This window comes from Rousettus aegyptiacus, unplaced genomic scaffold (genome assembly GCF_014176215.1).
Source record: "Rousettus aegyptiacus isolate mRouAeg1 unplaced genomic scaffold, mRouAeg1.p scaffold_m13_p_13, whole genome shotgun sequence".
Classification (NCBI taxonomy): Eukaryota; Metazoa; Chordata; class Mammalia; order Chiroptera; family Pteropodidae; genus Rousettus; species Rousettus aegyptiacus.
This window is the reverse complement of record NW_023416288.1, coordinates 37,498,530-37,523,498: the sequence shown is the minus strand read 5'-3', so window position 1 is coordinate 37,523,498 and position 24,969 is coordinate 37,498,530. Positions and strand designations below refer to the sequence as shown.

The 24,969-nt window shown below is 45.4% G+C and overlaps 1 protein-coding gene and 1 long non-coding RNA gene across 11 annotated transcripts in view; both read right to left on the bottom strand.

Annotated features, from left to right (window-relative positions):
- The window catches only part of GARS1 (glycyl-tRNA synthetase 1), a 39,077-nt gene extending 30,796 nt beyond the window's left edge, over positions 1-8,281 (bottom strand). Inside the window, exon 1 of the mRNA XM_016123837.2 lies at positions 7,883-8,281. Coding sequence (XP_015979323.2) covers positions 7,883-8,101 — 219 coding nt within the window. The 5' untranslated portion in view covers positions 8,102-8,281. The remainder of the gene's footprint in view (positions 1-7,882) is intronic.
- A 1,183-nt stretch (positions 8,282-9,464) lies between these two features.
- Positions 9,465-24,969, bottom strand: part of LOC107499555 — a 29,305-nt gene continuing 13,800 nt past the window's right edge. For 4 of the 10 annotated variants that reach the window (XR_004953953.1, XR_004953951.1, XR_004953956.1 and 1 more), the window contains exons 4-7: positions 20,392-21,395; positions 12,769-16,222; positions 10,265-12,451; positions 9,465-9,755 (exon numbers count right to left, since the gene is read on the bottom strand). This is a non-coding gene — a long non-coding RNA (uncharacterized LOC107499555). The remainder of the gene's footprint in view (positions 9,756-10,264; positions 12,452-12,768; positions 16,223-20,391; positions 21,396-24,969) is intronic. The other 6 variants (XR_004953957.1, XR_004953955.1, XR_004953954.1 and 3 more) reach the window with 6 other exon arrangements.

The window sequence follows — 24,969 nt, the reverse complement described above, 5'->3', positions numbered from 1 at the left end:
GAACTTAAGTAGAATACTTTCAATAATACCTAACACAAAGTAGACACACACACACACACACACACACAAATGATAGCTGTTAAGCTATCAAATACCTTAACTTGGCTCTGGCCTAATTGTTTTTCAGATGTGTCTAACCCAACTTGTTTACTTTTAAATTATTTTTATTAAATTGGCTGGGGCGACATTAGTTAATAAAATTATGTAGTTTTCGAAAGAACAACCCTATAATACCTCATCTGGATACTGCATTGTGTGCTCGCTGCCCAGAGTCGAATCTCCTTCCGTCACCATGTAGCTGACCCCCTGTACCTTTTTCTACCTCTCCCCCTCCCCCGTCCCTCTGGTAACCACCAAACTGTTGTGTGTGTCCATGAGTTCCTGTGCTTGTTTTGTTCGTTTGTTGCTTTCAGTTTTATCTCTCACACACGAGTGAAACTGTGTGATTCTCAACTTTTTCTGACTTATTTTGCTTAAGCATGATAATTTTAAGATCCATCCATGTTGTCACAAATGGCAGCATTTTATCTTTCCTTATGGCTAAGCAATATTCCATTGTATATATGCACCGCATCTTTATCCAATTAACTATCAAAGGACACTTTGGTTGTTTCCATGCCTTGGCCACCATAAATAATGCTGCGAGAGACAGAGGGGTGCATTTATCTTTACGGATAGATGTTTTAAAATTGGGGGGGTAGACACCTAGAAAAGGGATTGCTGGGTCGGTCATATGGTAATTCTATTCTTACTTTTCTGAGGCTCCCCCGTACCGTCTTCCGCAGTGGCCGTACCGGCTTCCATTCCTACCAGCAGCAGATGAGGGTTCCCTTTCCCCACAGCCTCTCCAACACTTGTTATTACTTGTCTTGTTGATGACAGCCATTCTGCCAGGTGTGAGGTGGTATCTACTTCACTGTGGTTTCGATATACATTTCCTAATAGTTAGTGAAGCTGACCATGTCTGTTGGCCATTTGTACATCTTCTTGGGAGAAGTGTCTGTTCACGCCCTCTGCCCATTTTTTAAACTGGATTGAAACCCAACTTGTTTAGAAAGGAATTCTTTTTCTCTGCTCCAAACTTGGTCTTTCTCTTGCGTATTGCTCTCCGTTTGTTAATGGCAACAAAATCTACCATTTCGCAAACAAGAAACATCAAGTTACCCTACTTCACCTCCAACATCCGGGCAATTTCACTTCGGAATTTCAAATCTAATCTCTCCCTTCACCCCTGGCGGATGGGACTGCTACAGCCGATTACCAGGTGCCTCTCATCCGAAGGTACCTACGCTATTAGACCTGGCCCCACATTACCCTACTTCGTGTCATTTCTCTCCCACTTTTGTGTGCCTTCTTTTCACAGGCGCACAGAATCCCGAATTTGATGACTGATCCTACCCCGACCCCTTCGGTATTTATTCTCTTATCCGGAAGAGCATCCCTTCACTTAATGAAATTCTACCACATCCTTATAAACATCTAACCACTATGTTGTACACCTGAAACTAATAATATTGAATGTCAACTCTAACTGAAAAATAAAAAGTAAAAAAAATTCTCCCACACTTTTTAGAAGCATTTCCCAAACAGTCCACCCTTACGACAGCTACTTGGGGACATTTCTTCTTTGAAGCTGTCTCAGCTAGAGGCTGGATTTTCTCTCATGTCCTTTCGATCCTCAGGGACTAGAAACGGGATAGTTGTCCTCCTTAGGCCCCTCTGTACTTTCAAACTGATTCTTTGTTCCTCCTTCCAAACCCCTGCTCCTCTGGAGGGCCTGCCATCGCCCTCCCCCTCGTTGCTGACACCTTGCAAGCTCCCAGTAACTCCCCTCATTCAATGCACCTCCCTCTCCCGCAGCTGACGCTACTTTAGAATGTCCTGGTCAGGAGATGAAAAAACTGTTTATAACTACCTGAACCTAGAACCTAACTCTGCTTAAAGAAAATCAGAAGTATTTTCCCAGTTTTAATGTACACTGAATTTTCCAAGAATGCACCCAGGAAAATGTGATTTAAAGGAAGCCTATACCTTGTTTCAGTTTTACAAAGGGTTGTTATTATTCCAAACAAGCAAGCCATGTGACCACAGGCAACGCTACTGTGGTATCCGAGCAACCGACACAGTACACCTCTATCACTGCATTCAGAGCAACTACACTCACAGGAAGCCTGTGCACAGGTGTACGCAACGCTTCCAGTGGCGCCATGCCCCCAAATTTACATATTAAAATACACATCTTATTATGAATTACTTTTTATTTCTTGTATTTAGAGCATTATGTGTACATGTATTTTTCTTTAATTAGATTTAGCAGATATTTTGTATGGATTTCTTTACAGGATAGTAATGGCCAATGCCAAAATATCTGGTGTAAAGGGGAGGCTGGGTCTCAAAGTTCGGATCAACTGAGTTAGTTATTCCTCTTATTCTCTCATCGTATACAAATAAGTCTGGTCTGTTATTACACCAGCAGTTTCTATTCTATTATCCTGACCTCTCTAACTAAAGTAACATCCTCAGCCACCTTCTGCCTTTACTTCGGCTGCTTCATTACACTTACAATACCTGAAATCACCTTATCGCTGCGCTGGCTTACGTATGTACCTGCATTTAATCTGCCCCTGTCTTAGGATGGGAATTCTGGCATGCAAATATCTGTTGCCTGGTATCACAACATGACCCTGGCGCAGCGCCACACAGTTAACATTCAGCAACGTGTACTGGTTTATTCTTTACGCGTTCGGTGTTCCTTTTACTTCCTCTACCTATCAGAACACCTGTCTCATAAATGTTCAGTGACGAGGCTTTTGATGGGAATAAGAACTCCGTGAGAGCCTTGGCTCTGAAAAGAGGCTGTGAGTAGCGATTCTTTCTAAAAGTCTGAAGGCGACAGGCAAGCAGCTCTTCTGGATATCGACCCCTGCGCGTCGAGCACTGCCACGCCCACTCCTTTCACCCACATTTTGTTTTGGAGATTTGCAAAGGGCACTGGCCAACCTGCCACAAGTCAAGGCAGGAAGAATTTAAAATTAATTTCCCTGAATCACTTTCAAAATCATGATTTACAATGATCCAAACCTGAGAACAAGAGAATTGGAGGAGATCTAACGATGGATGAAAGTATTTAAGGATTCTTAATTTCTAATTATTTTTCTTCACTCTTTTTCATCGCCCAACTATATTTTGGGGTGTGTGTGTGTTGAACGAAACCGAAGTGAAACGTCATCAACGTCTCTAAATTACCCTTCAGAAACATCAACTAAAAGCTTAGTTCCTGGATAAATTCCTACCATAAAGACATATGTGAACTAAGAGCCTGTCATTAGAAAGCAAAGTAGTCATTAGATGAGAAGTCGTTCCCTGGGATCTTCATGATTCTTTCAGATACATCATGATGCATATTCAGCTGGCCAAGAACAAACAGGAAGAAAACACTTCCTCACCTTTGCAAGGTGTTTGACTTCACACACAGGGAGCTACAGTTCTTATTTAAATTAGTGAGTTCATCTCAGATTTCCGAGTGTTTTATAGCTACTGATGAAAACTTCATAAACGTTTCATTTGTCCTTTGTGGATTAAGCAAGAGCTTTAATGGGCACTCTCAGATCAGAAAATCAAAGCGGAGAAAAATCGAGGGCTCTTCACCCCGAGTCTTCTTACTGCCCCTAAGATCTGAGTTTTATTTGTGTCCTCCCAATTACATAAAAGAAAATATGAAATACTGAAACACAATTAATGGTATTCACACATCATTATTGATTTAGACAGTAAGTCATCATCATTTAAAGACCACCCAAGAAATCATTAAAAAGGCATTTATATCATCCTATCCTACCAAATTCCGAAGATATCAAACCGGCAAGCACAGGAAAATATGTGAGCTCCATGCCAGCAATGGTTTGGTAAAACCAACATTCCAATAAGCCACAATCATTTCAGAATAATACCTAACATTTTTACTAAGAGCTTACTATGTACTGTGGCAGCATTCTCAGCACTTAGATGAACTTCCTCATTTTAATGTTTATAAAGATGAAATTTGGCTACAGAAAGGTTAAAAAGCTGCTGACAGTCACCATATAGTAAACAGTGGGGTCAGATCCAAACCCTGGAAATATAACTTTAGAGCCAACATTTTTGATTACTAGGTGCATCAATACAAAAATAGGAAGGGGTACAAAGAAAGCCCATTTAGCAATTCTTCAAAAACTTCTCTTATCTTGACAATCAAGTTTAACTACATGTTTTTTTTTTTTTTTAAAATACTCTTGGTTACTTTTCTCATCACTACTCTGTAAGAGCATCAAGCTACTACAGCCGCCTAAATCATGTCAGAGTGGTCTCTTAAATGCAGACAATGATGCTGAAAATACCTCACCAAATCTCTACATCAGTTCCTCCCTCAACATCCAGCTTAAGTAAAGCCATCTCAACAGGTATTGTTTGCACAAAGAGATCCTAAGACATATATTTCTTCTGCTAATGAATCTCACTTAATGTTCAGACAAAGCCAAGGGGGTGGGCAGCAATTCTGACAGGAGAGTGTGATCAACACAGTTAAATGCTAAAGATAGGTAAAATGATGAACACAGAAAATTACCCTTAGGGTACTACTAGGCAAGGACAGCAGTGGAGGCCAAGGGTAAGTGCAGTGATTAGAAGAATGAATGGGAAATGAGAAAGTAGAGACAAGGAGAGTATAGGAGATAATTCTCCCTTGTAAAGGAAAACGGGCTGGAACTTCTGGGGGCCTGTGTTCCAGGTAAGAGCCCAAGTCAGTCTTCAGATAAATCAGATTCTGCCATCACCCTGAAGCAGCAGATCTATGATTTGGGTTTCAGGACCCCTTTATACTGTTAAAAATTATTGAGGACCCCAAAGTGCTTTTGTTATTGTGAGTTATTTCTATCAAAAAGCAAAATTAAAAATTAAAAAGCAAATTTTAAATATTCATTAATTCATGAAAAATAACATTAATGGATTTTCTAGAACTCTAAAACTTCCCAAAAGCTTGATTTTTATTATTGGCCACAAATATTATCAGTTGTTTTCTTGAAATGACAGACTCACGTCACTCATTTTCCAGAAAATGAATGCCCAATACCCACGACTGAATAACAATACTTTGTCAGACATTTTACAAAGAGTGTTCAACAAAAAGAGGCAGACAGTTCAGCTTGTAACTTAAACAATCATGCAAATGTTTTTTCTGAGATAGCCATCATATTTAAACCTGCTTTACGCATATTTCCCATTTTGTCACACAGAAAATTTAAATGATGTATGGAAAAAGGTCTGGATTTTAAAAAATTAGTAATTTTTATTGCTTCATCAAGGACACTCAAAAGCAAAACTGACTTCTTAAAAAAAAATTAGTGTGTGATAGAGAATATTATATTTGATATCCATCACTTGTTTAGTGCTAAGGGCAGGCAGTTTTATTCACCACTGCTTTTTGCGCCATCCATGCAAATGTCAGCACAATGAAAAACAAAAATAACTTCTTAATTTTACTAGGGTAATGGCTTTAACCTTGGGGACCGCCAAAGGTTTGCACATCACAATTTGAGGCCACTGCCCTAGAGCAATAGCTCCCAAACAAGACACTCCAGGACAGAGTTTTCATTAACAGATAGATGATGAAGAAAAAAAAACAATATATTAGATTTTTCAAAGCTAAACCTACTAAATATCAAAGACCATTCTTTATTCTGAGTTATGGTCTGCCTTTCTTTGTATTAAAATATCATTTCTTTTATGAAATGAAAGGGTAATTCAGATGGCAGTTTGATGATTATACTGGTTTTTTTTTTAATGTCCTTATTTGGCGAAATAAGGCTGGCCACACTATGCTAATTTTTTAAAAACTCAGTTGTCCTAAGATGCCCTTCATCGAACAACTAATGCAGTTTTCTTGATGTTCTGAAGCCCTCCTTCCATAACTAATTCTCCAGGAAATAACTAAAAATATGCCATGGGGAAATATATTTCGGTGAATCAATAAACCAAACCCTTTAAAAGCTGTAACATCCATGTAGCTTAGCAGATTAGCAAATTTATATTAAACACATTTTACCCAAAACAAATCCCATTAAGACCAGTTATTAAGCAACTTAAAATTCTCACTTTCAGGATGTCTTCGATTGCAAACTTCACAATGGAAAAATGTAAAATGGATAAATGTGGCACTGTGTCTCATTTCCTCATAAAAAAAAAGGGGGGGGGGGAAGGTATGCTAATTGGACCTTTAAATTCCCTTCCAACTGATACTGGAATCAGTGTGATTCAAAGTTTCAGGTAGTTAACTCACATATTTGTGGCCCTAGAAAATTAGAAAAAGAATTGATCTAATTTACATAAACTAGCTTACACATTCAGAAAATATCTTAAAGTACAGGGAAAAAATTTACCAAGACAACATAAACAATATACAAGATAGTAATGGCATCAGAAGGTTGCTCCCAGATCAAAGTTTACTTAAGTAGTTAACTACTTCCACAGTCTTCCTACAGATGGATAATGTGCACAGCAGTTCCAGGCTAACGTGGCAGAGGGAGGGGTCTGAATACGGTTTTCTGTTGTTGCTGTTTTTTAATTAGATGTATTCTCCCTTCTAAAGTGAAGGATATGGGGGGGGGGAATGAGAGTTACAGAAAAGACAAAGGAACCACACCTAATTTTCTTTGGGGAGAGGGGATGTAGGGAGGCAGAGAATAAGCATTCATAGCGCCAATACCGATAATAAAGAAAAAAAAATTAAGCCGATAGTGAAATTGCAAAATAAAACCCTACTGAATCAGTGAGGCTCCAACCAGCAAAAAGTAGACACTGCAGTGGCAGCATGTGCTGAATTTGTGCCCCAATGAATTATTTCCGATAGAGGGTTCCACCCTCCGTGGCTAAAAGTTATTGCATCAGGCGCCCGTGCAGGAGAAACCCGTTTCGTGTTTACTACTAGGTCATCGATCCCTGGGGTCTCATTCCAAGCTTTTGGCGCTACCTGCCTGGCTGTGAGAATCCATCTGAAATAACCCTATCTTGTCCTCTCTAAATTCTGATATCCAGGCGGTGCCCTAGGAAAGGGAGGCCTGAACAAATCGCCAAGTTCTCCAGCCCACAAAACCTCCCTCCCTTCCGCGAAATCGAATTTCAAAATGTTCCCATACGAAGAATGGTTGATTTCAACGAGTAACTCGGAAATATTTACAGTTTCCCAGGTTTATGATCTGAAAGCTCACTCATTCCGAGTGGCCCTTTCGGAATCCAGAAAAGATGACACAGGAGCGAAGGACGGGGGCGCGGGGGGAGTTCAACGCCTCCCCATATCCACGTTTCAACTACTTGTATTTTCTCAACCGGTCATTGGGCTAACTAAGCACTGAATGAAGATGTCAAGGAGGAAACACCACTCGAAGCGTCTTGATTAAAAGAGAGTCTGGCTGTGAGAAAGAAGAGAGACTGAGGAACCTCGCCACCCAGGGCGCACGGAGAGCACAGCAGACTGGGACACTGAAGTTGGGGTTACCGAGCGAGGACGGGGGGGAAGCGAAGGGTCACGGATCGCAGCCCCATCGGAGGGGGAGGGAGCGCGGGCGGAAACAAGGACGGGGAAGGAGCACGGATCGCGAGCGGAGGGGCGCAGGCTGCCCCGGGGGGTCCGCGGGGGTCACCCAAGATAAGGGGAGGACGCGAGTCCACGGGAGGGGAGGTGGCGGACGCACCCGAGGACCCGGGTCTAAAGTTGAGGAGGCGAGGAAGATGCCAGGACGCCGAGGGCTTCCCGAGGATGGAGAGGGGTCACCGGAGAGGCGGCCTGGTGCGCGGGCAGAGGACAGCGAGGAGGGGCCGGGGGTTGGGGGGAGGCGCGGAGTGCCGGTACCTGCTCTCGCACGGCGAGCCGGAGAGGTGCCAGCACCTCCTCAGCCCCGGCGCCGTCCATGCTGCTCCGGGAGGCGGCGGAGAAGGAGGTCGGGGCGGGGGCGCGCGTGCTGCGGGGCCGGCGGGGCGCGAGCGGAGGCCGGGCGGGGAGCCGGGGCGGCAGCCACAGCAGCAGGGCGGCGCGGGCGGCTCTAAGCAGCGCCGGGCGCGGAGAGGGCATGAGCCGGCGGCCCTGGGCGGCGCAGAGGGGGCGGCGGCGGAAGCGGCGCGCGCCGCCGGGCCCGGAGCATGATGAAATCGCCGCGTAAACGCCGCGGCGCGCGCGCAGCCGCACTTTCCACGCGCCGCGCCGCGCCGCCGGGGCGCCGCCGGCAGATTCGACACAGAGCCCCGGCAGGACCCGGCACCCGTCAGCGGCCGGGCAAGGCCGGCTCCACCCGGGGAGCCCGGGAGGGCTGCGGGGTCTCAGGCAGCCCCCTGCGAACAGCGTTGCACCATAATGCATCAGGCCACCCTAAATAGGGTGGACATTCAGGGAGACGCAACTCCATCCGGGAGGTGCAGACCGAAACTCACGCGGACCTTCAATGCATAGGCTTGTACACGGCCACTGACACTCGGGCTGACACACGGAGAAACACACTAGTGTTTCTGTTCTTTAGCCCCCTGGGCCTTAAAGCGTCGTAACACATCAAATCTGAGAAGGACTTAGATGCAATTTTGCTCAAGCGCACATGTGCCCCCCAGAGGAGGGAACAGGTCAAGAGAGGTTAATGATTTGCCCAACTTTTCGCATCTAATCCATACTTCGCCATCGTCAAAACAAAAGCTGGGGAAAGAGAGAGGAGGAATGACGGGCTACTTTGCAGAGCCAGCAAGATTTGAACCAGCAGACACGAGGAAAGGAGGAGGCAAACAGATGAGGAATAGCTGGGAATCACTATCATGCTGGGGAATGGAGAGGAGCATCTAGGGGCCCGGGGTTCCCCTTGCGTGATCTCCCCTCAGAGGGCCTGCCTCGGGGATGGCTCCCTCTCTCCTGCCCCACGGGTGGTTTAGCTGGAAAAGCTGGATTCCCTTTGCATAGAGGGAATAGAAAAATATAGAATGTGTTGGTTACAGAAATGGCATTGTGCACACCCAAGAGAAAGCCTAAAATGAAAATGATGGAAAATGCCCAGTTATGCACTGGGCCACACTGAGGGAGCGTCAGCTGGTGCAGCCACAATGGAGAACTATTTGACAGTATCTACCGAAGCCGACCATACACACCTTCCCTGTGACCAACAATCCCACCCTACGAGTGTACACGAGTAGAAAGGCTCACCACAATGACATCACCTTTCCCAGTAGTCGGAAAGTCGTATTACTTTTCTGCCTGTTCCAACTTGTAGAACCACACATTGTGAGAAGTGCTCACGATTTAACATCAGAAGGGAGGGTAGCTAAAGGATCTTATGCATATTAAAGTTTGTATTTTTGACACTTTTGAGATTTGATAATTATTCACAATTTTTATTTGGCTTTAATCGGTAATTCTTTAATTTATATTTTTAAAGACAAAAAACAATTTTTACATCTGCTCTCATTCTCATTTTTATTTAAACATTCAAATTCTGTATCCTTTGAATACAATGATATACTTTTTAATTCTTTAGATCAATAATGTCTCATTCGTGTTCACATGAAGACAGTCCTATGAGTACACCCAGATGGGTACCTTCCCCAGTCCAGGCCATCCTCCCCACAGCTGCCTCAGTCATTATTTCTAAAAGGCAAAGCTGTGGCATGTTGCTCCTCTGCTCAGGATGATTCAATAGAACAATGTGGCTCCCAGCAGAATTTCCTGAGTGGGTTTCCTTAGAAAACTGCATCTGCAAACAATAATAATAGCTTATAATCATTGAGGGCTTACTATGTACCAGGTAGTATGGTAAGTTGTGTAACGTATTCAGCAATCTAATGAGAAAGGCTCCATAATAATTCCCATTTTACAGATTCAGGATTTAAGGCACTAAGATACTAAACGACTTGTCCGCAGTCACATGACTGCTGAGCGAGCGTAGGGCAGAATGTGAGCTGGCGGCGGCGGCAGGTGTACCATGCAGCTAACGAAGCTGCCGAGGCTGCAAGCGAGCTTCAGCACCCCTCATCTGGACGGGTTATTTCAAGACCCCACAGGAGGCCTTAGAGTTGTGTATACATGGTCATGGCTTTTTTTCTTTCCATATTAAAGTTTTTTTTTCTTTATTTGAGGGAACAAAATTTGTGCATAAATTGAAATGTACTCATCTTAAGTGTAAAGTTCAGTAGGTTTTGACAAAAAAAAAAAATACCCACTTATAACCCACACCCTAATCAAGAGAAAGAGCATTCCCCTCACCTCGCAGAGTCCCCTCCTGTCTCTTCCTACAGAGACCCACGGGGAGACTGCCATGTGAAGATGGACTGACACGACTGTGAGCCCAGGAACAGCAAGGGTCGATGGCCACCACCAACGCAAGGAAGAGGCAAGAAAAGATTCTCCTCAGAGTTCCGGAGCGAGCCTGGCCCTGCCGACGCCTTGACTGTGGACTTCTAGTCTCCAGAACTGTGGGATAATACATTTCTATTGTTTTAAGCTGTTCTTTTCTGCTGGCTGGAAATCAATGTCCATATGTTAAAAATGGCAGAACCTGGTTCCTGAGTGACTGTGTGGAACAGAGCCCATTGCCCTACTCCTTTCTGACAAGCTCTTTGAACTGGTAACATGAGCAAATAGTATATTTCTGTTGTATTTGTGCTATTACACATTCTGCTCTATTTGTTAGAGCAGCAAGCTTGCTCTAACTACTCTGCGAACACTGGGCCATGCATGAGAAAGTTGGTAAGGATATCTGGGACACAGGAGGAGAGAAAGAGTGAAAAAGAGCAATTGACTGACAGAAGTTCTGTTTATACATACCATTTTAGGCATATGGAGGAGCTAGGCGAAGCTGGGCTCCCTCCCACAGGCTGATGGGGTATTATCTAGAGTGAGCAGACTGACTAGTGGCCCTGGTACACTTCTCTGGCTCAGCATCTCTCTAGCTTTCTGATGCCTCTGTTTGAAGGTACCCGCCCCTTCTCCTCCTTCCATTTGTCCTCAAGCTAAGGTGTGTGCAGAATTCCTAGCCCACACCTCCAGTATCCTAAGGGATGCTTCCCAGACTTGGTGTGGTTCCTCCTCTAACTCCTGGACTCAGTCTCCCCCTCTGAACATGAGGGGGACTGGACCTGCTGACTTCTGGCCTCTTCCAGCTCTTACTATGGGTTTGTGAACTTGTGACAGGGAAACAAAGCTCTAAGAATGGAAGAAGAGCAGGTTTCTGTCTCTCCAGCAGAGGGGAGCAGCTCCCTATGATTCAGCACTTAGGCAGCCAGAGGGGTGTACAAAGGCTTGTGCAGACCCAGCCTTCAGAGGCCTGCAGAGCAGAGTTCTGAGCACACGACCCTGCCCCCAGAGAGTGTGCACAGGGAAACCTTCCGAGCCCCTTCTTGGCCCTTACCCCTTCCGGCCCCCTACGCCTTCCTGCAGAGAGAGAAAGGGTCAATCACTAAATATTAGTGGGGCTCTGGCTTTGCTAATTTGGTGAGAAGGAGGGAGCTCATGCAAGCTGGTATAGACATACAAAACAGACAAACAAAAGGCTCACCGAAGTTAGGACGGCAAGTTTCCAGCTGATTGGGACCTCAGATTCCCAGTTATGGTTTGAATCGTGTCCCCCCAAAAGATAAAGTCATCTCAAAATGTGACCTCATTTGGAAATGAAGTCAGTGCAGATGTAACTGGGTTCAAGTGGAAGCAGGGTGGACCCTTAATCCAATATGACTGGTGTCTTTCTAAGAAGAGGGGAATCCGGACACGGACACAGAGTGAAGACAGCCCGTGAATACAGAGGCAGAGATTAGAGTCGTGCTGTCAGAGGCTGAGTGACACCCGGGACTGCCAGAGCTGCAAGGAGCCTCTGCTCAAACCCTGGGCGGGAGCCCGGCTCTGCCAACACCGAGTTCTGCACTGCATCCTCCGGAACTGTGAGACGATACACTTCTGTCGTGTAAGCCGCCCCGTTTGGGGTGCTTCACTATGGCGGCCCTAGGAAACTAACACGCTTGCTCTCCCATTCCCCACCCCGGCCCCGCCCCCCCAGTAGGGGTGGCACATTGACTCAGTCCCACCACTGCGGCAGGTTTGTTCAGACTGCACAGCGTTTGTGGTTGCCGCCGTGGGCTTTAATTAGCAGGGCCACGCCTACCAATGCTTCGCCTGGCTCTTTGTGCATTTAAGCCCTGGTCCCTGCTCCATGCTTCCCGGGCAGGGCTTGTTTGAGATGGCTGATGAAGTGCCGACCACCAGGCTCACTTCTCAGGCAGGGAGGATGGGAAGAGGGAACGGTCGCCTTCCTCAGGAGTCCTCCCAGAAGCCCCACGCAACAGCTCCTGCTGACATCTCGTTGACCAGAACTGGGTCATGCAGTGTGATGGTAAATTTTAGGTGTCGCCTTGACAGGCCGCAGTATTCAGCTCTTTGTTACAGCACATCGGGATGTTCCTGGGAATGAATTTTTAGATGAGATTAACATTTAAATCAGTAGACTCTGAATAAAGTAAACCTCTAGAGTATGGGTGAGCCTCATCCAGGCGGTCGAAGGCCTCTGGGAAGAAACTGAGGTCACTGAGCATTTAGCCTTCAGGCCATAGTTTGGAAACCCCCCTCTTAGGGTAGCAGCTGACAAGGAGATAGAAAGGACAGTGTAGGAGGAGGAAAAAAAAACCTGCTGTGAGAGCTAAGGGAATACTCATCCCAAAAGGGGGACTCTTTCAATTTTCCAGGGACAGAAAAAAGGAAATTTCTTTGATGTTACTCACCTATTTACCTGACTAGGAGACAAGGGCAGAAAGGTCAGTGTAGCTGGAAAGGTTGTCTTGGCCACCTCAGGGGTGGCCCTGAGACAGTCCTGCTGGATTCTGCAGATCCTGCTGGCCAGGTGCCAAAAGGCCGTCAGCTCACTGTGATTTGCTCCTCCTAGAAACGGCAGGCAGGCGGATAAATCCTCTCAGCACCATGGCAACCAGATTCTTCTCTATAGCCGGGGAATCAGGGAGAACACCCCTGCAGGCACCGATCCATTAGTGTATACTGGGCTCCTTTCAAGGCCAGGCCCTGTGCCAAGTGCTTGGAACACAAAGATGTATAAACACAAGTCTGTGCTTTCAAGGGGGCCACGGGCTGAAGGAGCAGACAGGCATGCGAGGCCGAGGGCATGAAACGTGATCCAGGGAAGGCCCCACCAAGTGCTGCGGCAGCAGCTCCTCCTCTCTGGGATGCGGGACCTGACCTGCTGGACCTCTCCCGGGAGCAGAGCTTGAGCTGAATTTTGGAGATTCAGTCAGACCTGGTCAAAAAAGGATGACGTGGGGAAGCTGGAGAGCCATAGCACATTTGGGGAACGACAAGTATGGCCTGAGCCCGGGGCTCTCGAGGTCGCCGGAGATGGAAAATTTAATACCAACAATTATGAACTAATAACAGAGGGTTAACCACTAAGGGGTAAAGAGGACTGTAAAGAAGACAGGATGAAGGATAAACAAAACATGGTGCATACATACAATGGACTATTATCCCACCAAAGAAAGGAAATTCTGACACGTGCAACAACATGGATGAAACTTGAAAATATTTGCTAAGTGAAATAAGCCAAACGCAATAGGACAAATATTGTTCAATTCTACTTTTATGAAATATCTGGAAAAGGCAAATTCGTGGAGACAAAGTTTCAGTTTGGGATAATGGAAAAGTTCTGAAAATGGATAATGGTGATGGTTATCCAACATCGCGAATGTACTTAATGACACTGATTGTACACTTAAAAATAATTAAAATGGTAAATTTTATTTATGTACATTTTACCACAAGAGGAAAAAAAAGAGAATTACAGGAGCAGTGGGTTTAGGAGGTAGGAACTAGCTCTAGGACTGAAGCCGAGTCACCAAGGAAGTCACCATGTGGGAAAAAGCCTTCTCCGAGGCTGAGAGTCACGCCCCAAAGGAGGCAGTTCAAAGGGGCAGAGGCCATTCCAGTCTGAGATTTGCTGCTAAATTTAATCTGGGTTACCACTGCATTGGTTTGGTTAAGGCATGGGACCATGTCACCGGCTCATTGCCGCTTGATTGCCGTGCATGGCACGACCCAGGACCAGCTGGGCATCAGGAGGAGCATCTGAATTTGTACCAATCAGACAGAAGCAAGGCTGTACCATCCGGGTGTCTGGACAGTATGCGGGGTGCTGGGAGGCATCTTCGGGGGCTGCTGTCGCCAGCATCAGGCACAGAAGGATACTTCAGGAGTAGCCATGTCCTCGCGAATCTTCCTATCTTCACTGCATGCAAACAAGGATGACAAACCCCACGGAAGGCAGACTGCAGCAACGGTGCTTCCTGACGCAGGCAGACCGTGTGACTGAGCCTGGTCTAGCGGACGAGGCACCTGCCTGCACCCCTGCCCCGCCACTCGACTCCTCCAGGGCCCGAGGTGCTGGGCCCTTGTTCTTCCCCCGCCACCACAGAAGTGGCGCACCCCATTCCCGCGTCTGTACCTTCATCTTTCCTGCGGTCATCCCCACAACACGCCCAGACCTTCTCACCGGAAGGGTCCTGTGCAGGAGCGACAAGGGCACTTTTACAAAATTAGATGCGCTATAGTCCTGGGGTGTGTGTGGGGGCGGGGGAGGGGGAGATGCTGCAGTGGGATGCGGGGAGCAGGGCTTTCAACCAGGTGACCGTTATCTTTTGATCTAGGACCATCGCAAGCCAACAGGAAAATCCAAGGGATGGAACCAGAATTAACCTTGAATATCTTTGGTCCTTTTCTGGCTGGGCTGCCACCCAAAGGGCACACACTAGCCTGGCCTGGTGTTGCTTCTAATGGAAAGAAGCATCATGCCCAAGAATGGCCAGGGCAGACTCCCAAAGTTTCAAAATAGGCTTATATAGCTCACCGCCCCTTTTGTAGGTAACAAGAGCTGACTCTTGTCTAGGCATGGCCACATCCGGTGGCTGTGCGAGTCTGCTCAGCCGCCCTAACAAAATCCCACAGGCTTCAACAACTGAAATTTACTTTCTCGCAATTCTGGAGGCTGGAAGTCCATGATCAAGGTGCCCCCAAGTCAGTTTCAGGAGAGGGCCCTCTTCCTGGCTTATCGCCAGCCGCCTTCTGTGTCCTCAGTGGGCCTTTTCTCTCTGTCTTTGTCTGTGTGTGTGTGTGTGTGTGTGTGTGTGCACGCGCGCGCACGTGTGCACACACACTCCTCATGTCTCTCCCTCTCCTTATAGGGACACCAGTCCTATTGGATGAGGGCCCCATCCTTCTGACTTCGTTTAACCTTAACTACCTTCCCAGAGGCCCTGTCTCTAAATACGGTCACACTGGGGGCTAGGGTTGCAATCTATGAATGTGGGGGGAGCACAATTCAGTCCATCACAACGACCAAGCCAAAGAGGAGGTGACGAGGTAAGGTTACACATCTTTGTAAATTAATTTCTGAGGAGGCTGTTCCACTGCCGCGTCGTAGCAGATGCCCGTTGATGGGCGGGAACATGAGAGGTCCATGAAATACCTTGACTGTGGGCCCCTCCGCTGGGTGGCCTTTGCCTTGTGGACGGTAGATGGTCTGGAAAACTGAAAACAAGACAAACTGTTCTCTCAAGAGCCCTAAGGGCCTGGCCAGAGTCGGGCGTGGAGCTCCCGTGTGCCTAGTGCCTAACGGTGCCTGCTTAATAGATGAACAAACGTTAGGTGTCTTTGCCTATCCTTTGCCTATCTGATTCTTTCCAACTCTTCTCTTTCCTTCTTTTAAACCCTTCTATTTCCATTCCATTTTGCTGGCGTTTCGGTATTCCTGCCCGCGACAGTCTTAACGATATTTGCGGCAGTGCTGCTTCTGCCTTGGGCTACTTTCTATTTTCCTTTCTTTTCCTGCGGCGTTCCCTGCACTCCTTCTTCTTAGAAGCGAGCGTCTCATGACGGCTTTACACGCCCAGCACGGCCCGGGGACAGCTCGCGCCTGCTCCGCAGCAGCACTTTCGTGGCGAGGATTCTGCAGCTGCCGCTCACTTCGCCTGTCCCTCTCCTCTGCTTGGAGAGATTCTCCGCGATTCCTTTATGACGACTCATCTGAATGCGTGGAATTTTTCCTGGACCAGCTCCTTGCTGGAGCATCACGTGGGAGAGGTCAGGGCAATGCTCCCTGTTAGCTGGAATTTCCCTCATGACCCGGGGTCTGAGATGCGAGCTCCGTCAGCCTCCGCTTCTCAGCCTAGGCCTCTGCGGAGGAGATTGGCATAATTTCATTTTCACTTGTTTTTTTTACATTTGTCGCCTAAATGATGAGAGTGGAAGTTCATCTCCCCTGTGCCGGGGGCAGAGACAGAGGGTAGAAAGACAGAGCGTCTGCACCTCCGCCTCTAAGGACCAGGTCTGAGCAGCCTGGAGAGAGGAGCTGTGGCCGGCAGAGACAGCTCTTCTGCTCCGGGTCCCCAAGACCAGGTGAGGTGCCACGGCATGGCAGAGAAGGCGAGCGCCTCTCTCTCCTCCCGCCAGGAGCGGGGCTCAGAGGGAACAGCCCTGCCACGGCATCGAGTGAACTGAAACCTTAGGTTCCAGCGGGCAGCAAACAGCTGACCAACGTGGGGAACCACCAGCTTTCCTTTCTCCTTCTACCTTACACGTGTATCTGAAGTGACCGTCAAGGACGAGGCCACTGGCACCACATCTCACCACCCTCGCCACCACCACCTGGGCCCTGGATCCCAGACTGGCCCCGAACCTTGTAAGACCCAGTCAGGAGTCCAAATGTTTGACATTTAGTCAGCAAAGAATCTCACGTGGATCACAGAGCCACAGGAGAAATCGAGTATCAGACCCTGCAGAGATGGGGCTGCCCCGGACTTTCCATGTCTCTCGGGGCCTCTACCTCAGATTCGGATTCCCCGGAATGAGAGAGCCTCATGTCTATCGGTCGTGTCAGAAAAGAGCTAAAATGTGTCAGCTGCCAAAGGCTAACGTTCTCCGTTTGCTGTCGCTCTTATAGCAGCAGCAGCGGAGCGGGACCGTGCTTGAGCTCGCCCTCCCTGGAGAACGCGTTTCATGCAGAGTGAAGATCAAGGGAACCAAATGACAGCAGCAACCAGGTGTAATCATCGGCCGTCCTCTACTCTTGTCTGTGGTCAAAGCCAACCGCCCTCTCCATCGTGACTTTTAAGTGAAAATATGATGCGTCTCTGGAAAGGTCTATTTCTTTTTTTTATAATCTCTTTATATACGTTAGGTTATCCTGGAACTTGGGTCTTTGTTTAGCTACTAAAAATATCTGATCTCAGCTCGACAACCCCATCCATATCCTCTTTCTGGCATGAGTTGTGTGCAGCTCAAATGAGATGCTTTCTGGAAACCTGCCTGGATCCAACTTGGTAGTCTGGGAGGAATTCTGAAAGGGAGAATTTAGAGAGGATGAAATTTGGAGAGGATTCAATTAAATTGGTAAAAGGATTAGAAGTTGGACCTAGGTAAGAGAAAAAAAATCCACAGAGAAGAAAAAGATGTTCCATTACAGAGAAATGAAAACCAAAAGTAATTACCTTTGAGACTTTGTTCAGGAAAGGAATGTAATATGATATATGACTGCCTACCTGCTGTCAAATGGTGTATTTAATGTTAATGGTACCAAAACAGATAAGACATAGGCCTTGCCTCCAGAGCTCATTGAGCAATGGAGAAAGTATGTCAATGTTTCAGAGGATGCATCAGGAAATGAGGTCAACAATCTATTATATTTTAATTGCCTTTTTTCCCTTATTATGAAAACATTCCATGCTTACTGAAAAGAATCTGGAAAGCAAAGCCGAAATTAAAAATCATCTTTGATCCTGCCACCAAAAATAATAACTGTTAATAAGTTTATCTATTTTTGGAAATATATATGGTTATACTAACAAGCACTAACATTGATGAAATGCATTCCATGTGCCAGGTGCTGTGCTAGACTCTCAACCTGAACATCAGCCCTGTGCAGTGGGTACCATCATTGTCCCCATTTTACATATGAGGAAACAGAGGCTTTGAGGTTAATTGCCCAGTCTTAGAGCGGAGACTGGCAGAGGTTCAACTCATCCTAGATCTGTCTTATTCGCAAGCTCTTAACCAGATCAGGGACCAGAAGGACCCAGCATCAGGACTTTGTCCTCACAGGGGCAAGGCAATTCTGAATATAGCCCTATGGCCCTATGGCTGGGACTCAATTGGCTTTCAGGGGACTAATGTTCAATCCCTTTGAAGAGACAGGGGCTAAATGAGCTCTATCCATCAAAAACACAAAGAAAAGCAAAACAAAATCAAAAGCACAAAAACTTGGTCTTTAGGGGAACTCAGTAATAGTAATATGAAGGGAAGAAAGGACATCTCTGTCACTCTGGGCAGAGAAGGCTTGATGAACTGAAGGCTGTGCCTGCTACTGTAGTGTTGACACTTGGTGACAACGATGGTGTGGGACACTGTGTCCAGCAAGACCAGCCCCGAGAGACAGACACTGCCTGGGATGGAGGAGAAATGTTTGGAGAGAGATTCGCAGGAATTTAAAAGTCTTGCATCTGCAGGTAGGGACGAGAGTTATAATTGCTACTGTGATACCCTAACTCTCCCCGCATCTTGATGAGGCTTGGAGAAACTCGTGTATATTTTCTTATACTTAAAAAATGTTTCTTTTATATTTTATTACAATGAAATTACCTCTGATGTTCTCCCACCTTAAATACTTAGTAGATGTACTGGGTAATTTTTAGGAGACAGTTGAATGACATCTAACATTGAGAAAAGGGCACAGAGTAAATAATCAAAAAGTGCCGTCCATTGGGCTTGTCCATTTCACTTTGCCTAGGATGAGAGGACCTCCATCATCCTGGTACTCACAGCAAAAGTGCTCTCCTGCTCATGCACTCATGCATGTTGACTACTTGGCTTAATTCTCTTCGTTATCCCCTGTTCTAACATAACTTAAGAGAATTGTGATCATCGTTTTCCATAGAGATGAAAAGTCCCATTAGAGATGTCTACATAGATTCTGGAGAATACAAGTACTTAATCTCATGGCCAAGGATGGACTCAAGGAGTCTGTATACCCTGAAATATTAGGCAAGATAGAATTTGTCCAAAAATGGGTGCTTTCTCCTGGGAAGAGGGGCAAGAGCTTTCATCAGCTTTGAAAATGGTCCATACCCAAAGCAAAGGTTCAAAGCCATTGCCTGGGCCCCTTTACAGGTCATTCACATCATGGGGTTCTCTGACATTGATCGACAGCAAATACACTGTTATTATTTATTATTTTTAAAATAATCGACTTTAAAAACTGATATGAAATAGCTCATTTTTAAATAAATGTTTTGATTTACACAGCCTTGACTGAAGAACCACCCTTGTAATGAAGGGTTCAACCTGGACACTGGTCAGACAGGCATTCGTCTTTTCCTCCCTTAGACCTGCAGACTCAACGAAAAACAGTTAAGGGCTGGGTGAGAGGGCACTAGGTAACAATATGGGGGTCCCATGTTCTGAGCTTGTCACGACCCGTCATAGCTTGGTGGCTTTGGATACTTGATCTGGCCCTCGATTTCCTTACTTGAATAGTAAAAGTGTTTGATGATATAATTTTAAAGTTCTTTTACATTATTAAACCTCGATGATTCAGGAGGACAATTTTCAAACTTTTAAACTCTAAACCCTGTGCTAGGTTTCTGAAAATCCTCTTGGACTGCTCCAAAGATTTGATTTAAATGTGAAGTCCTAGGGGTCTATCCTGTCCCAGGATAATCACATGAGTCATTAACTTGACAGTGAAAAGGTAACTAATACTCTGAAAAGAAGCTTTTGCCAAAAAGCTGTGTTTATTGAGTTTGGGCGACCTACAGAGAATTCCTATTGATTTAAATTAAATCTAAAATTAGGAGCCCCGTGTCTTTCCTTTCGGACTGAATTTCTGATGGATAATCAATTACCAGAGGCTCCTCATTTAGTATTTTGCATTTTTTTTGCCTCCTCAACCTGCTACACATCTGATGAAAGAAAACACTTACTGATTATTGGGATTATGTGACGTCCTAGAAAAAGCTAAATTAACGGTGGAAAAATCAGAAGCGTGGGGGTTACCTTTGGGAGGAAGAGGAGGCTGGGGCTCAGCTGGGACACTTTGAGATGATCTGGGTTATTGTGCGCATTTGTCAAAACTTAGTGGAGGTCCACTTGTCTGTTTTATTATTTTTTCGTTTCACTGAAAATTTAAATTTTACATGTAAAATTTTTGAGCACACAAAATGGAATCTTATCCAGCCTTAAAAAATGACAGAAAGCCTGTGTCTTGCTACCATGGGGATGAGCCTTGAGCACATTCTGCTAAGTGAAAGAAGCCGGTCGCAAAAGGACAAATGCTGTGTAATTCCCCTTACGTGAGGTCTGAGTCATCAGCGTCATGGAGACAGACAGCAGAAGCGTGGCTGCCGTGGGGGCCACGGGGGATGGGGCCACGTGCAGTGGCACGGAGCTGCGGGTCTGCGAGATGAAACGGGTTCTGGAGATGGGCCGCATTCACTTGGAAACGCTGCAAGGAAGTAACGCGGATGGAGACATGGTGAGGAGATGCGATTTATCGAGTGCGAAGATGGCAGGACACAGACCCCAGGAAACTCCTTCCATCTTTGCTATGTACTTAAAAGTTTCCAAAACAAAATATTAGGGAAAATTTTTTAAAGAGTACTGGGGAACAGGTTGGCAGAAGACCTCCTTGACCTCTGTTTTCTAAGTTCACTAGTTTCTTTAATAATATACTTAATATGCAAATTAAAACCACAATAATACACAACTGTACCTTCCCCAGAATGGCCAAAATTAGAAGAATCGATAATATCAAGTATTGATGCAACTGTGGATCATCAAGAACTTTCATGTATTGCCAGGGGGGGCGGGGCCGAGGGGGGGGATTGGTACCATGGTTTTGGAAAATTGGCAGTATCTTCTACAGACGGAAAGTAGAATGTTGTTACACAACAATGTGAATGTATTTAACACAACTGAGCTATATCTTAAAAAATGGCTAGGATAGTAAAGTTTGTGTCTTTTACCACAATTTAAAAAAATATTTAAAGGAGCAATATTTATATAGTTCAAATTGTATCTCTGTACACACATTTGACTATAAGCACCTCCCCTTGTCTTCCTCACACCCAACCCCCTGGGGTTTGCTTTGCACAAAGGGGAACAAACCTTATAGTCTCCCTTCTTAATCTGGTCTGGTGGGAAGCCGCGGCTGGGCCTAAAAATGTGAACTGGAAATGAAAACCAAGCTTGCAACTGCTAACTCTCCACGCGTGCAGTGAGTGAGGGTGCACAGGGTGAGGGCTCAGGCGTTGGGAAGGGAGCCAGCAGGGACCCCACTGCTCACAGACAAGAAGACCTGGGGTGGTGGGGCAGGGGACAAAGAGAAAAGCAGTAAAACTTCTCTACGAAGTAAGGTAGAGGGTAGAGCCCCCCCCCCCCCCAATTTATGCTGCTTTAGGACAATGTTCTTCCTTGACACTGTCCTCACTGTACTCATTCTGAGCATTGTTTATCATGTGAGCTGTGTCTGTGGGCTTCTGTCCAAGAGTTACCCTCGGGGGCTGGAAGATTGCAGGGAAAGGGAGGGCCTGTGATTTCACTTTGCCCTGGGCGACAGAGCCCCTAGGGGCCAGCCGTGGGCAGCCAATGCCTACCCTGGGTTCCTCTGTTGGAGCTCCTTGGCAACATGAGCCCCGTGCGTGACCATGCTCCACTGTGCTACTCGGATAGAGGTCCAGACACCAGGGTGGGACCAGCCTGTGGACGCTTCTACGCAGCCTGCAGAATTCAAGAGGATGGCTAGATTTGGGAAACCCAAAGTTAGGCTAAAGCTAGTCCTGCCCGTGAGATAACTCATAGTGTTTAACATTTTCCCTCCTTGGATTCTGGTTCTTCTAGAGTTCTCCTAGCTTAGTCATAACAAGAGGTCCCTAAAACACATGTTCCAGAGCCCCTTCCTTGGCAGCTAAATATTAAATAGGCTTCTTCCTTTCCTAAGCAGGCGTTATAGCAACTCCTGACTTGGGGCACTCTGACCATGCTAAATCATTTCCATTGTACAGAAAAGGCAAGTTGTGCTTTAAAAGCGCTTATACAAAAACTAAAAACTCATCACAAGCCTATAGCCTACCTTAGCTAGGTTTCCCAACCTTGTTGATCATTTTGGCAGAAACAATTAAGCCACTCGGTTCTTCAGTAGACACTACGTCAGCTCCACTCCTCACTCGTTGCCCTCCTAAGATTTCCCAAAACAATGCGTAGTAGTTATTCGCATTTCCCCTGTGACATTCTGTCATTGTCTGCTTCCCATGTAATTGTCCAGCACCGCGCCAATCCAAGGAATCCAACTCGAGAAAAACAATCTAATTCCCCCTCTTAATGAAAATGAATCCCATGGCCACTGAACGGCTCTTCAGACTCACAGCATTTCCTGTCCTGACCGACATTCCCTGGGCCAACGCTGACACACTATATTTTCAGGGTTCCCATCTTAAAAATAATCAGAGTACATTCTGTAACGTATAAGCGGTGACTTCGGGACTGTCGGTGTCTTACCTAGAGCATGCCACCTTATTAAAAGATTTAAGAATTCAAAACCACTCACTTATAGTAGACATGCCTTTGCGTCAGTCAAAATTTTGGCACGCAATGAAAGCAAATGGGTTTCCTAACTTCCTTAAGTACCTGAATCAAAAATGAATCAATAATTTATTAGAGACAAAACAGTATCTGAAGGAAATATTATGTTTAAAATACCATTAAAAATACTTCTTAAATACTACTATAAATACATACTAATAATACTTTTGAAGTGAAAGGAAACACCCCAGGCATCTACTAAGCAAAACAAACAGCCCTTGCTGATTTGCCCACGACTGTTATAAGGAGAGTTCCAGGGAAGAAAGGATAGTGAGTATATCACAACTCTCATGCGCTGTACACCCGAAACTAATATAACTAATGTAATATTATATACCAACTATACTTAAATGAAAACCAAAAACAAAAGCAAAACTCTCAAGTCCAACTTTGGGCGTTGGACTTCCCAGGATGGCCACCTGGTGGCTCCCTAGTACACCTATCTATAGACCTTCATCTCATTTGTTTTGTGGAATCACTCGTGATGCCAAATATGAATTGGTCCGAAATACAAAACCATGGTTGGGGGGACATTATTTGATGTCATCAGGTGACTAAAATTTCCCTTATCTATAAGCATCAAAATCCAAGTAAAATCTGTAAAGCTAGGGCAAAGCTCAGAATCCCACCTTAAGATTCACTTGAATATTTACAAATGGATTCATTCTATTGACCAAGTGACACCACTTTAAATATGTTTCAGTAACAGCCTGCATTTTGCTTGTTGGGAAAAAGCTTTCTTCTGCTAAAAGGATAACACTTTAACTGATTTAAAAAAAAAATAGGATTTTTGTTTTTCTACCAGGAAGGAGGAACTATCAGATTTCATCCTTAAGGAACTGTGTAAATCTTAAAATAAAACAGAAACTTCATTGTCCACATTCTCTCTAAAGTTCTAAAAAAGTAAAACAAACTAATGACATTTTATAACCAAAACTGTCCAAATATTTAGAAGAGCTTAACCTTTCTCGGTCTAAAGCTCCATCCTTTGCCCTAAGGATCATGTGATGTACGCCACAAAACCTCAAACTCTCACTGTGCGAAATTCATATAGGAAGACCTATGAGTCTCAGATTAACTCCTTCTCCAACAGACTTTACCTGATTACATTCCGATCCTGTCAGCCATTGTCAAAACTAAAATATACGCAATCACATGCCTAATGGGTACAAGCTATATTTAGAAAGAGACAATATCAGACACATTTGTACAGGATGAAAATCCAGGAAACTGGGTAGACTGAGACATTAGCCTTGGGAAGGTCATAGCAAGTATTTTCAACCACAAATATTGCTCTTAAGCTCTCGGGTATGTGCTCATGGATTCAGGATCCCCAGTGCAAACATGCCAGGGATTCTCCCATGGGGACATCCAGTCCTGCTGAAGATCTATAACGCTGAGGCTCAGTAAAAAAACTTTTAGAAGCACACAGCTCTGGAAGTAGACAGCTACTCCAAGATTTTTGGATCTAGAAGATGACATAAAGTATGGACAGTTTTTACCCACTATGTTCAGATTTGGATCTGTGATTCGGACTTGTATCTTATTACTTGTGTCCTTTTATTACTTCTAGACTTTCCTTTGTGTGGGCTGACGTATTAGACTGTAAAATGACAGCCACAGTGCTTTTTGCCTTTCTGTCAGCTGTCTTCTTTCCTATAAACTGTTCCATTCCTGAATCCACCTACCTCAAACAACTGGAATGGCTGTCAACTCGCCATTCGATGAATCTGCCCTCTGGCTTTAGACCCCTCTAACAAGATCCACCAACATATCTATATGTCTTAACGGAACCTTAGGCCCCCTGTCATTGAGGCGATTCCTGAATTCTAAATAAACTCAAAGGAATTCAAGGAATATCACCGATAAAAAAGAGACATGAGTTTTACTCTCCCGGCTTCCTAGGCCAACTAGGAAACGGGATACAAACTAGTTCCAAGTGTTTTTTGTTTTTGTCTTTTTATGTGTGATCGTTCTCATAGTTATTGAGCTCCTCCGCTGTCTGATAGCCAGCTGCTTAAATATTATTAAAAGTTATTAAGATACAGTATCAAAAAGACACTAAAGGCCAACCATGGTCTTGGATCCTCACCGGACCATAAGAGGTGAGGGATTATAATAAGAGAAACAGGGCGGTCCTAGCTTAACTATGGTAGAGATACCAAAGGAAAGATATCAGCTGCCAGTATTGAAGATGAACACACCACCCACCTCCTCCACAGCTGAAGTCACAAGATTTTGGGGGAAGACTCATGAAAAACTGAAATTGCCCACCCTGACTACAATGCGGT